Below are 14,716 nucleotides of genomic sequence, written 5' to 3' on the forward strand. Positions count from 1 at the left end.
TGAGATGAAAATAGGATTCAAACATTCTAGTCTCTAACTCTTTACCTGATGTACTTATAGAAGTAAGTCGGCCTCGTTCCAGGGGAGGAGCCCATTTGACATATATTTCAAACTGGGCTGTTCCAACTATCCCCTGAAATGAGAAAGTTTTGACATTTAATCTCTAATACTTCCTGTGAATTTAAACTCTGTTTAGTTTTAGCATTATTTTAATACCTGGGCTACTCCCTGAACTGCTCGACATACAATGACCCAAGCTACTCCAATTCCAGCTGCTGGTGGGATGAGTAGGCTTAACACAGAGCTGAGGCATAATGCAAAGCCAATCATTTTCTTTGTAGAATATATTCCAGAGAAGTATCCAACAGGAACTTGGATGATGACGAAACCATAGAAGGTGGAACTCAAGATAAGTCCCTGGATATCTGGGCTCCAGTTATACACAGGGTTCTAAAAGACAAGGGGGGGATACGTCGAATCACTCTGCATATCAGAAATTTACTGTGACATTCAAGGATTCAGGGAAACTGTTCTTCTGGCTCACCTCTTGTAAAGTAGCTCCCTTCTTATTAGTATTCTTTATCACATGACCTTCTTTATTCTTTAATCACACCATTTTCTATACATATTTACATTTTATTATTGGAGTAATGTAAAGTCCTCACAGCCAAGGACACCATCTGTACCTCCCTCCAGTACCTCTCACAGCATAGACATTTAATGCTTGTTTCTTGAATGTTGCTAAACTGCATGTAAACTCCTCCTGCACAGCATATATACATTTAAATAGTTAATTTCCTGTACTTCATAGTATACTACAGTTGTGAATTTCCTCTTGCCTGTTCACTTTCTCTAACTCCTCTATTAATTTAAACTCATTCACAAAACCACTTTTCCCCACATACATATTGCTCCCAGAGAGAAAAGTCATGATAGAGAGAAGATAAAACCATGAAGAGTTCTGTCTGAGCTGTAAAAACAACTGCATGGAACAGTAAAAAGAAAAAGGTCATTTCTCTTCTTTTACTTGGTTCTGATGTGGCATGTTTTTTCCAGAATGCATTTGTTGGTCCATTCCTACGTTAGAGGGCCTTCTATAGTTTCTTTTTACATTATTAAAGAATGATAAAAGAAAATCCTAATGTTGAATTTATTGTTGAGACTATGAAGAAGGAGGTTGCACATGTTTTTGGACCCACTGAATAGGAAGAAATCTTAATGGTAGTAGGGGAGGACAGGATAAAGTTTATTTGGAAGTGTCTAAGATACTGGCATTTTCTAAACTTTCTCTGTTAGTTGTATAATTAGGAGGAACATATTAAGTAACAAAGAGTTTCCTGAATAAACGGTGAATGTGCTGGGTGTTATTTTTGGTTCAATATTAAATAAAATAGGTAGGAATCCATATGTTTGTTGTCATCACTATTATCTTATCCCTCCATTCCTCTTTTTTTCTCTCCTTTTCAAGTCCCTGTCACCCTATAGCTGTGGCCTCTAGAGTGTATATTTCTCTTGGATGGAAAAGGACTTCCATGGAGAAATCTGGTAGGAGTGACTCTCTGAGAATACCAAATAATAACCAGTGAGACACATCTGTATAGTAGCCTGGGTGCCAGGGAAGTTCCAGATCTTTTCCACTGAGGGGAAGAAGGCTACACAGAAGATGAAGCAGAATGCTCAGTCAGGTTTTGTTTTTTCTTGTTTTTAATCACAGGAAGCACCAAGGAAGTCAATACTCACCCATACCCATATCAGATGGGCCAACAAACATTTGTTCAACTCTCCCTGTGCATGTGAACCGATCACTCAAAATCTTGGATAGTTTTTCTTATGGCTTAAAGCCATCACTCTCCACAGCAGAATTTAGAAAATAAAAAAAGTTCACCAGAATTGGTTTAAATCCCTTGAGCTCAGACTGAAACTACTCACACCAGAAAAATAAATCCTCAGTTTATATTTTTCTATTCAATGCATTAACTAGTTGCCATTGAACAAAGAACTCCACATATAAACGTATAAATGACTTTATGTAAATCTTAGAAATAAATATATATACACATTTGTATGGGTCATATAAATGAATAAGAGATGTACAATACCTAAGCAAGGAAAATGTATCAAGGGTATCCCTAGATAATTTATAAGAGAACAAAATGGAAATGATCAATAACCATAGGTCACATAAATATACAAATGTGTAATACCATTAGTAATAAAAGAATATATACTTTAAAGTTATGGTAGAATTTCTGTCAGATTGGTACACTTTAAAAAGAATAATAACACATTCTCCTTGACTTTGATGGAAGAGGGAAGACTGACTACAGAATATTCCTCATCTACCTTCTTTTTCATCTTCTTTTCTATAATCAGTGTTTCTTACTGTGGTAAAATATCTGTGTGTGTCTGTTCTTCCTTGTTTTTCTTGTTATTTCATCTTTTTTTCTAAAGTGTTCTTTCTGACTTTTTGATAATCCTTTCCTGTCAATTTCCTTTTTTCATTCATCTGCTCTTCAAGCATAGCCTCCTGTGGTCTGGCCATGTCTACTTTGAGTTCTTGTAGATACTGCACTATGGTGCAGTATCTTCCATAGCTATAATTGCTTTACTAATTTTTAGGTTATTTTGTAATGTTAGACTACAATTTAGATATGCTTTGTGGAATAATTTTCTGGTGTGTTTTTCTATTTAGAATAATTATGTATTCTATTTCTTCATTTTTAAATGTAGTACCTTATGTAGCAGTAAAGTGAATTGTGACAGGAAATTTCATGGGATGGCAAAAGGTTTCATGGGGTGGCAGGCTGATGCATGTGCTAGAGAAATCTTTCAAGTTCCATAGCTCAAGAGCTCCCTCCTCTTTTAGAGCCATAGAGAAGGCTCTAAAATACAACTCCCATGAGTTGCCATTTCTCTAGAATATGAGGTTCTCAGTATTTAAACCAAAGCACTGGAATACCATAAATATTTAAGAATACAATTCAAAACACTATTATATAAAATAGACTTTATATAAAATAGATTTTATATACAATAGATTTTATATAAAATAGATAATTGACACAATAAACTGTATCTATATATATACTTGTGAAGCTATCACGACCTAGAAGTTTTATATTAAGGGAGTCCTGTCATATGTACTCTTTTTTATTGTCTAGCTAATTTCGCTTGGCATAATTATCTTAAGTTTTATCTATGTTGTTCTTTGTGTCAGTAGTTCATTCTATTTATACTGCTAAGTAGTACTATATTTTATGGATGTGCCATAGTTTGTTCATTAATTCACCTACTAATGGACATTTAGGTTATTTCTAGTTTTTTGGCTATCGAAATAAAGCTAGACAAAAATGTTTATAGAACATTTATGTATAAGTCTCTGATTGGACATATGTTTTTATTTCTCTTCAGTAAATAACTAACAGTGGAATGGCTGTCTCATATGGTAGGTGTATGCTTAATTTTTTTATGAAATGACAAAATGTATTCCAAAGTGGTGGCACCACATTTCATTCTCACCAGGACTGTAGGAGAATTCTAGTTCCTCCACATTCCTGCACACATTTTGTATTTGCAATTATTACAATTTTAACCATTTGAATCAGTGTGCAGTAATTTATCATTGTAGTTGATGTTTGTCTCCAATGTCAAATGATATAGAGCATCTTTTCATGTGAGTATTTTTCCTCTGCGTATTCCCATTGGTGAAATAGCTGTTCACATCTTTTTTCCATTTTTTGTATTGGGTTATATTTTTTAATTGAGTATGGATAGAAGTTCTTTATAAGATATGATTTGCAAACATGTGCCCCTGTCACTGGCTTGTTTTTTCATTATCTTAACAGTATTTTAAATTCTGATGAAGTCCAGTTTTATGTTTGTTCTTTTGCATATCTTAAAAAATCAGTTGTTCATTTGTGTGTCAGTCTCTCTATTATATTTCATTAATTTATTTTCTGTCTTTACACTAATTCTATGCTGTCTTTATTACTATAACTGTGTAAGTCTTAAAATTCCAGTAGGTAGTGTTACACCTCCAACTACTAATTTTCAATGAACATTCAGAGGTAATTCAACGGAGAAAGAAAAGATTTCTCAACAAATTGGGCTGGAAAAAAATTGTATATCCATATGTTAAAAAAAAGTCCTTAATGCAACATATACAAAAAGTAATTCAAAATGAATCATAGATTTAACTGTAAAATGAAAAATTATAAAACTTCTAAAACAGAAAATTTTTTTGATCTTGGGTTTTGCAAAGATTTCTTACATGCAACTACAAAAGCACAACACACAAATATGTTAAAAGAAATTCTTCAGGCAGAAGAAAAGTGGTATAGCTAAAAAATGTGGATTTACATTTAAGAAGTAAGACCATTAGAAAAGAATAAATGAAAGTGGAAAATATTTTATTTTGAATTGATCTAAAAGATAACTTTTTGTTGAAGGAATGTTTTGAGTGTTTATAACATATAGATACATAAAATGAATAACAGTAGTCACAGAGATGGGAGAGAGGAATTGGAAATATTCTGTTACAAGATGCCTTCATGATACATGAAATAGTGTAGTGTTATATAGGGGTAGATTTATATTATTACAAATGTATATTATAAAACCTATAGAAGCTATTAAAACAAGTTTTTTCAAGTATAAATGATATATCAAGAGGGGAGATAAAATTCAATCATATAAAATGCTCAGTTAAACCCAGAGAAGGCAAAATGTGAACAAAAAAAAATTAGCAAAGAACAGATTTAACAAATAGAAAACAGTTACCAAGTGTGTATTTTTCTATTCTTCCTTTCAGTTCTCAGTTTTTGCCTCCTATATTTTGCTGCTCTGTTGTTAAGGATCATGTTTAGAATCATTTGTTTTTGGAGAATTCACTCTTTTTATCATTGGGCAATGCCCTCTTTATCTCTGGTTATCTTCATTGCTATAAACTCTGCTTTATCTAAAATTAATATAGCTACTTCAGTTTTATTTTTATTTGTGTTCTCATGGTTGCATAGTTTACATCTTTCTTCATCCCTTTACTTCTAACCTATCTGATTCTTTATATTTTAACAGGATTTCTTGTAGATAGAATATTTGAGGATCTTTATTTGTTATCAATTCTAACAATTTCTGTCTTTTAACTGGTGTGTTTAGAACATTCACATTTAAAGTGGTTATCAATATAGTTGGATTAAAATCTACCATCTTTTAACATTTTTTTTGTGGTAAGCCCAATGGCAGTAAATTCATATATATGGAGGGAAAATTGAAGGACAAAAATTGAAAGACAATAAAGGCTTTTTCAAGTTACAGCTACAGCTTGAAATTTTATAGTCTTTCAATTTTGTCAATAATTTTATTGAATACAGAATTCTAGGTTGGCAGGGGTTTTCTTTCTTTCAACACATTAAAAAGTTCACTTTTCTCTCCTTGTTTGCGTGGTTTCTGATGAGAAGTCTGCTATAATTCTTATACCTGTTCCCCTGTAGGTGTTTTCTTCTTCTGGTTTTATTAAAATATTCTTTTTGTCTTGGTCTTCTGAAATTTAAATATGGTATGCCTAGGTGGCTTTTCTTTGTTTTTCTTTTTGCTATTTACCTTGTTTGGTGTTCTCTGAGCTTCTTGGATCTGTGGTTTGATGTCTGTCATTAATTATGGAAAGTTCTCAGCCATTTAAAAAAAAAATATTGCTTGTTTCCTATTCTCTCTAGCGTTCTGGTCATGTACATGTTACACCATTTGATACTGTCTACAATTTGGGAATGATCTGTTATTTTTTTTTTTTTTCATTCTCTTTCTCTTTGCATTTCAACTTTGGAAGTTTCTATTGATCTATGTTCATGTTCACTAATTCTGTCCTCAGTGGTGTGGAGTCTACTGAAGAGCCCCTCAAAAGCATTCTTTGATATAGTTTCCTTGATTTCTAGTTTTTCTTTTTTACTCTTTTTATAGTTTCCATCTTTTTACTGACATTACCTATCTTGTTTTTATTTTTTCCTGCATCTACAGCTTCTGGCAGATAACAACTGATTATCTTCCAGAAATGAAATTAATGAAACATTTAAATATCCTGCTTGTCAAAAACTTTAAAAATGTAATGTGTCTTCACCTTCCACTTCTGGTTTAAAATGCTTTCCTTTTTTTTTCTCTTGTCCAAATTTCTAGATTGTAAAGAAACCCTAACTTTAGGGTTTTATTCTCCCTTGCATAGAAGGATTTACACAACAAGCCCTTCAGAAGTATTGAGGCATACTTTAATCATGGAGCATTTTATTTAGGTCACTCCTGGCAAGGTAGATGAAGACTTGAGCTTCTTTTTCAATTATATTATCATATCAATACAATTCCATCTCTACACAAGTTAGTTAGCAAGAGAGGGTTTAAACATTTGACTGTGGAGAAAATTATTGATATACCTTTATATTATCCAGGAGCTTCTTTGTGGAGGTGTTGAGCAAACCATGTGGATCTGTGCTATTCACCATGACTACCATTGTGAGGTTCAGGCATGTGCGCTGTGCTGCTGTTATAACATTACAACAGTGCACAAGAAAAGACAATCCATAGCGAAGGGAACAGAAACCTGGAACTACAAAGTAAAACAGAAAGTCTCAATTATTGACACAGCTGAGATAAAAACATACTTTAAGTATAGGAGGGACATTCAGAAATTTGGACTCCTAGATATTAATTTAAAATTTTATTGTACTTAATGACCTTTGATAATTATTATATAATAGGAAGATGTGAGACTGATATAATAGTACCATATTCTCCTTAAAATTATAATGCCAACTAGAAATTCCAAGAAAATTAAGCCAATCTTTAAAGTTCTTTGGCTCATGTCTATTTTTAAAAGGCCCTTTATAAACACCCTGTGTTACTCTTGGATGTAAGTCCCCTTTATAACAACAAAGACATTTTCTGTCAAGAAAACTATTTCTTTTCCAACATTTTAAAAATACACTGGATGAAAGACTCATATATGCCCAATGTGGAGAAAAACGGCATTTAAAAAAATGTAATTACTTATTGATATAAGCTAGAGTAATCAGTTGGTGTACAGCCAAACAAGTTCATTGATGGAAGAAAGTAGGGAGTCCAGAAACAGACAGGCATATATGGTTAACTTTTAAAAAATAAATGTACTAATGCAATTCATTGGAAGAAAGTAAAGTCTTTTTCAACAAATGTCATTTTTTTCAAGAGAAATATAGGTATATGTCTACAAAACGACATGTACAGAAATGTTTATAGCAGCTTTATTCAAAATAGTAGAATGTTTGGAAAGAATGAACATATTGTGGTATTTTAATACAATGCATATTACTCAGAAATAAAAGGAAGGAACTACTTTTACACAACAATTTGGATAAATAAGGATGAATTTCAACAAAAACACGTTCAGTTAAAGAAGCTAGACACCAGACAGTATATACTATAGGAATCTAGTTTTATGAAGTTCAAAAATGGCAAAAATTAATCAGTATGGCCCCCTCCATCTCCAAAATCAGCAATGGGAATCTACTTTATGTTGAATCCCTCTCACTCTTTGAATCTAACTACTCTGTCTCTGACCTGTACAACCAGATTTAAAGGGCTCATGTGATCAGATCTCTCCTAACTGCATAATTTCCCTATTTAAGATTAACTGATTTGGGACCATAATGACATCTGCAAAACCCCTTGAAGCAGCACCTAGCTTAATGTTTGCTTAAATAACTGGGAGAAAGTGTGTATACACCAGGGGCTGGGAATCTTGAAAGTAAACGTAGAATTCTGCCTACTTCAGTCCACCGTCTGGCTCTTAAAGACTCATGTTCATTTCACATGCAAAACACATTCACCCATTTCAAGCTTCCCAAATTCTTCGTTTTATTACATTATCAACTTAAGTTCAAAACCTCATCAAAATCTCACAGCACAGTCCAAATTCTCATCATCTAAATCGGGTGTGGAAGAGGCGCCTATGATTAATCCATCCTTGGGCACAATTTCTCTCTGTGGGCTTGTGAAACTAAAGAGACGAGTTATATGCCCCTAACACTTTTACCACATAATGGTGGAACAGGCGTAGGATAAAGCTATAGACATTCCAGTTCCAAGGTGGGAAAATAGAGACGAAAAGGAGTCATCGATCCATAAAGGTTCTGAAGTTCAGCCAGGCCAATGTTGGATTTTTCATGAGGCCTGGAGATAATTCTTGTGGCTCTTGGCTGCACCCTCTGGGCTCTGGGCTGTATCCTCTGTGATCATTGTTCCACCCAAGAATAAAACAGGGGCCAGGGAGCTTGGGGGCCATCTTGGAATTCTGTCTACTGCACATTCATAGTTAACTAAGAATTTTTTATTGCAAATAAATATTAATGTCATAAATAAATAGATTTTTTATATCTATTGAGATAATCATACAGTTTTCATCTTTCAATTAATTTGTGTGAAGTGATATGTATACATTTTGTAACATTAAGTTACTCTTTCATTTTGAGGATAAACCTGACTTAGTGTAGTGGTTGCTTTTTTAATGGTTTTATAAATTCTTAGACTTGCTTTGTTCTGTTAATATTTTATTTAGGATTTGATATCTTTATAATTTTCATAGGATTATTTTGCTTTATATGTTGGAAGGTATTTTATTAGATGTATAAATATTTTATATCATCCTATTGAATTGAATTTTGTATCATTTTGCAACATTCTTATAGAATCATTTGAACTAGTAAAAGACTGTAAACAAATTAGATGTTATAAATCAGTGACCATTTAAATAAATTATAATATATCCATCCATACCAAAGTCATTTGCAGCTATAAAAATGCTGAGGAAAAATCTCTGCCGAAAATTGTGGAATACTCTTTAGGTAAACTGTTAAATGAAAAAAAGCATTAGTACCCAACAAGTAGTTGGCTAGTTTCCTGGACTAGCCTGAGCTTCCATTGTTAAAAGATAAGAATATTAGATAAAAATATGCTTAAAATAAAACATTGTATTAAAAGCATGGGTGATCTAAGAGGAAAGACGAAATATTCAGGCCAAGGGCTTAGTGAAGATGGGGGCCTCAAAACATAAGTTGAGCACTGAAGTCAGATGTTTCACTGTGGACTTTTGATCTTGGAATTTTGGGCCTTCCATGATGTGGAGACAACAGGAATCAAATACCAAGGTCCTAGCAATGCGATAGTATATAGTAGGAGACCCTCTCCTAAAATACTTAGATGTCAAAGACTTACATGGTCAATGGAGGATGAGCACATTGCCCCCTTTACCTTGTCAGTGGACTGCCAAAAAATTTTGTGCCATATGAACTTAAGAGCTGAATAGAAGGGGGGTAAAGGAATACCCCTGAGAATTTTAATAATCAGTCAGCCCTTCCTTTGATTTGCAGCCTAAACTCATTATCTTAGGGAAGTGAATGGATCTAGAAAGCTATCAGAAACTTTGTAAACACTCCTGCAGGAGAGAAAAAAGTCTCAACATGGTAAAGGCGAAGTCACTGTCACCACATCAGAGAAGGGCTCATTGTCTTGGTCATTTAGGGGTACCCTTTTGAGTTTTACTCATTTCTCTCCTCCACATTGCTCCAGAAAGTCCATGAATTATGTCTAAACAAGTTTTAAGTTAAAAAGAAGACCACAGGGGGATTTCTAAAGTGTTTGGGATTGAATAATAGTAAGAATTCTGCCTATCAAACTCATGGAGCGAGCAAAATGTGAATCTGTTAATATATTTATCAAAAAAGAAAGAATTTAAAAAATTGGAAACTGAACAAAGGAACAAACCCAAAGAGTCTAAAAGGAACTAAATACGTAAGGGCAGAAATGAATGACATTAGAAAAAAAAAGTATATACATATATATATATAAACTTTGAATGTAGATTAAATGGACAACTTAAACAATCAAAATAATTAAGTACCAAAGTTGATACAATAAGAAATATAAAATTTAATATACAGTAACTTTTACATAAGTTGAAAAATTATACAATCTATTGCTCATCTCCTTTCCTCAGATTTTGTCCCTCATGACATTGACACAACACTAAGCCAATAGCAGTAATCCTTTATTGTCATTACACTACCCTGCCTAAAATAAACAGTTTCTCTTAAAAAATATTCAGTACACATTCAGCTGTTGATGTCCAAGAATGCAGGGACTCAAGAACATTCATCCTGCCTTACTTCCTCTTACAGATGTATCTCTCCTTCTCTTGGAGATGGAACCAAAATAGCCCAGATTTTTCTGATATTTTCCACTAAATGATAAACTGACAAGTGTACAAAAATGAAAATAAAGTGTGAGCCACCAGAGTATGTAGAATTTTTATTTAGGGCTTTTCTGGTGGAAAACCGTAGTAGGACTAGTTTCTTCTACCTTCTTTCCTGAACATTTTTAAGACCCCATATGTATTTCACAAAAATATTCCTCCACATGGAATTTGTGATGTAATATTTAAGAAGCAAAAAGCCTATTGAATGGAACAGAATAAAGTGCTACCTTTTTTGGGAGGCAACTGGTTATCCATTTGCATACACGACTGAAATTGCTTCTCTTCTTGCTGAAGGGTTTGGCCTCCACCCACTGTGAGCACAAAACACGTTGATGTCAGCATAATGTAGAGAGGTAACTGACCAAACACTACCCAGTACTCCTCTCTGATTTAAAACTGCTTCCAAGGGTAACTTGCTCCATCACAGCAGTGTCCATTCACCTCCATTATGTGCTTCCTTGATACTTATTTTACTTTTGTGATTGTCTTGGTTGATTAAAAATATATGGAAGACCTGAAAACTACAGAGAACAAACAAATAACCCTGCCAATCCAGAATTCTAAATCCATGATAATATTCCTCCAAAGTGAGAAATGGAAAGAATTCATTACCAGTAGACCTGCTCTACAAGGAACATTAAAAGAAGCCTTTCAGGCAGAATGAGATTGCTATAGATCAGAAACTTGGCAGTACAAAAAGAAAGGAAGAATGTCAGAAAAGGAGTAAGCAAAGGTAAAACAAATTCCTTTTTTCCCCCTGTATCTTAATAGAGCTGAAAAATACTATCTGCTTACTGATACCACCAACTCAAGCAGAGGCTAATCATTCGTTATACTTCCACATGCCCCTGTCCATATCTTCAGTTTCTGTGGATAGAGCAGCCACTGCTGCAAAGTTTTATGGCAGGAAGTACTGTGGATGAATCAGAGTGGAGCAGTCTCCTGTCAGGCAACCCCTTACCATCAGAATTCAGCACCAATATGTGCTAGTCAGCTTAGACCTCAGGATTTTACCATATCAGATTATATGATACCTAGTGCCCCAAAGATACCTAAGTCCTGAGATTGGATTTGCAAAGTATTTTTGAGTAAGCAGTTTGCCAACCATCATTATCACACACTGGAACCTCTTCTGGGCCTGCTGTTTATTTCAATACATATATACATACGCACCAAGCGCACACACAAACCACCCATACGTATGCATCACATACATACATACAACATAAACACATGGTACAAACTCCCCTTATGTTCTGCACACATACACTCCAGACGCATAGCAAACCATACTTATAAACACGTTACAATACTGCATCCTCAAAATGGAAGTACAAACTAAAAACACCACACACATAACCACACGCACACACAAACCATAGGCACATATGCACCAGGCACACACAGTGTGCCACACACATTACAGACACAGCACACCACAGCTATACAAGCATCACACACTGTACAACACACACTTCTGTTTTCTTGTGTCCCTGTGAACCTCACACTGATTGCTAAAAATATGTTCTTTTTTCTCTTGTGAAAAGCCTCAGAAGATAGGGCATATTCCACCCCTCCCCAAATTTTCCCCTATTGCTAAGTACTTTCAATAATATCTTTGCCAGGGAATGTCCCCTTATGACCCTCTGGGGAATCAACTGATTGTTCATTTCATTTAATGAGCCCCTTATAAGAGTGAGACCAACCTGATTCGGAACAAAAAGTGATTTCTTCTTCCTCTGTGAAGACTTTTCTCTCAACTTTACACAATATTGACTTTCTGGGATTACCAAGTTTAGCCCCATAAATCATTCACCAAATCTTTTGACATCGCTGTGTCAAAGTTAAAAGCTTAATTTTTAACTTTACTTTTACCTTTTCCTTAAAGCTTCATGGAAGGTGTATGGGTCAAAATCATCCAGTGGACCAGAAATCTGGGAATCTGCCAGTAATTTCATGGCATAATAAGCAGACACCCTTAGTCTCTCTCCCTGCCCAGGAGATAAAGCTTGCCTGCCATAAGTGCTCTCAAGATTTCTCTATTAAAGATGGCTCTGGGTATTCAATGCTGTTCTCACAGGAATGTTGTGGCTTTCTAAATGCCCCATAAATGCCCTATTAAATTTTTACTCTTAATTCCCTTCCTTTTCTCCCTTTTCTCTTTCTTCCTTCTCTTTCCCTTCTTCCTTCTCCTTCCTTCCTTCCTTCCTTCCTTCCTTCCTTCCTTCCTTCCTTCCCCTCCTTCCCTCACCCTGTCTCCTCCACACTCCTCTCTAAACGGTATATCTGTCTGACATTTGGCATACTCAGAAAGAGGTACATTTTATTGAGGCATGTCCTCTGGAAGGTATGGCTTCTCTCATGGCTCCTCCTGCAATTACTGTAGGTTCTGGTTCAGCCACTTGGTTACAGTAATATCCAGAAACATTAAAAAAAAACAAAAATAGAGAGACAGGATCTCACTCTGTCACCCAGGCTGGAGTGCTATGGTGCAATTATAGCTCAGTGCAGACTTGAACTCCTGAGCTCAAGGGATCCTTCCACTTCAGCCCTGAGTAGCTGGGATTACAGGTATGCAACACTGTACCCAGCTAATTGGTAGAGACAAGGTCTTGCTGTGTTGCCCAGATTGATTTCAAACTTTTTGCCTCAAGCAATCCTTGTGCCTTGGCCTCCTGAGTGTTGGAATGACAGGTGTGAGCCACCATGCCTGTCCCCTAATACTTTTAACTTAGAACTCTTCGAAGGTAATCTACTAATTACTTAAACATATCCAAGCACTAAAATCAGGGATTTTGCATTATAGATAATTTATTTCATGCTTAACAAATATTTTTTAATTTTTTTATCATGTTTTAAAGTGCTCATTAAATGTTTGGCACATAGTGGATTCTCTGTAAATTGAACCAGTTATTTTTTTCCTCTAAAGAAATGTTGTAAATCTTTAACCCCTTTGCCCAGGAGACTTTGATGTTGTTATTGAGTTGGATTTTTTCTTTTTCAGAAGTCCAGATTCTGCTGGTCTTCTTCTGTATGTTGCAGAATATTTGTACTGTCTGTTCTGTTTCATGCTTGGCGATTTCTGGCATTTTCTGAAAGAGGAGCCCTTTTAGTGATTGAAACCCTTAGGTCAGCAGTTGTTCAATGTCCACGTGTTAAATAATAACACTCCCATGTGCCATCAATATGGCAGTTCTAGTACTGATTACCTGAAGGAGAACCATCTTTCTGTTTGCTGGCCCCAAAGCTTTCTGCTGATCTGTGAGATTCTTTGAAATTGTTTCTTTTGGATTCTGTGTTTTATGTATTAAGTTTTAAAATTTATCATCTTATTATGGAAATGTTTAAGCATACAAAAAAGTAGATCAGTTTAAGATAACTGTGTACATATTCACCCACTTCAATAATTATCAATATTTGGCCATTTGAGTTTTCATTTGGTCATTTGAATGTTATCAACAACATTCAATGGTTGTTTTTTTGTAGCATTTTAAAGCAAATCTCAGGCATTATGTCATTTCTTCTGTAAAACATTCAGCATGGCTATCTAATTCATTAGAATTTTAAAAAATATAACTAACATGCTATCAGCACATCTAGTAAATAATGATCCCTTAACATCACCTAATATCCAACCATTATGACAATTTTCCCAATTGCTTCAAAGTTGTGTCCTTTATATTTGCTTGATTTAAGAGAGAATTTGAATAGGATCCACATAATGGCGCTTAATTGTTAAGGGTCTCATGTATCTTATTTTATAATAATCCCCTCTCCCAGTTTACATTTGCCATTACTTAAAAACAACATCAATAAAACAGGATCCCTTGCAGAATGTCTCTCATAATTGGTTTGGCTAATAGCTCCCTTTTAGGATCATTTGATATGTTTTTGTATTTCCTTACATTCCGCAAACTGTGAGGTATATACAGAGGCTTGGTTAGATTCAGCACAAAAACACTTCACTGGGGTATGGGATGATACAGGGTACTATCGCACCCTGTTGGGAGGCACATAATAGCAGGTTGTCTCACTTTTAGTGGTGGTAAGATTAATCGGTAGTTTCAAATATTCTTAGCCTGACTTACTTATTAATAAAGTTTTCATCAATCTTTCACCTATGGCTTTTAACTACAGTTAGTAAATGTTGCCTAGATCCATCATTTGCTTAGAAGTTATAAAATGGTGATTTTCTAATTCTATCATGTCTCCTTCATTTACGAGCTAGAATATTTTTATAAAAAAGGAAATTTACTTTATCAAACATTTGGTAAACTGGGAATACAGATTTAATAGGAAAGTTACCATAGTTACTTGATAAAGTTCTAGAATAACTTAGTGTCTTAGCAAAAATGACCAAGTACTATTATGACCTCACAGATTTTATTTGATGTTTTGCAATCTATTGCAGTTCTTATTCCTTTTTGATGCTACAGTTCTTCCTTC

At 34.6% G+C, this 14,716-nt stretch overlaps 1 protein-coding gene across 2 annotated transcripts in view; it reads right to left on the reverse strand.

Annotated features, from left to right (window-relative positions):
• Positions 1–12,057, reverse strand: part of SLC17A1 (solute carrier family 17 member 1) — a 52,971-nt gene extending 40,914 nt beyond the window's left edge. For both annotated transcript variants that reach the window (XM_033216433.1, XM_033216432.1), the window contains exons 1-5: positions 11,977–12,057; positions 10,498–10,581; positions 6,417–6,589; positions 217–450; positions 46–133 (exon numbers count right to left, since the gene is read on the reverse strand). In XM_033216433.1, the coding sequence (XP_033072324.1) occupies positions 46–133; positions 217–450; positions 6,417–6,589; positions 10,498–10,531 (529 nt within the window). In that variant the 5' untranslated portion in view covers positions 10,532–10,581; positions 11,977–12,057. The remainder of the gene's footprint in view (positions 1–45; positions 134–216; positions 451–6,416; positions 6,590–10,497; positions 10,582–11,976) is intronic.
• Positions 12,058–14,716: the final 2,659 nt, after the last annotated feature.

The sequence above is a fragment of the Trachypithecus francoisi genome, unplaced genomic scaffold (genome assembly GCF_009764315.1).
Source record: "Trachypithecus francoisi isolate TF-2019V2 unplaced genomic scaffold, Tfra_2.0 Lachesis_group10, whole genome shotgun sequence".
In the NCBI taxonomy this organism is placed as follows: domain Eukaryota; kingdom Metazoa; phylum Chordata; class Mammalia; order Primates; family Cercopithecidae; genus Trachypithecus; species Trachypithecus francoisi.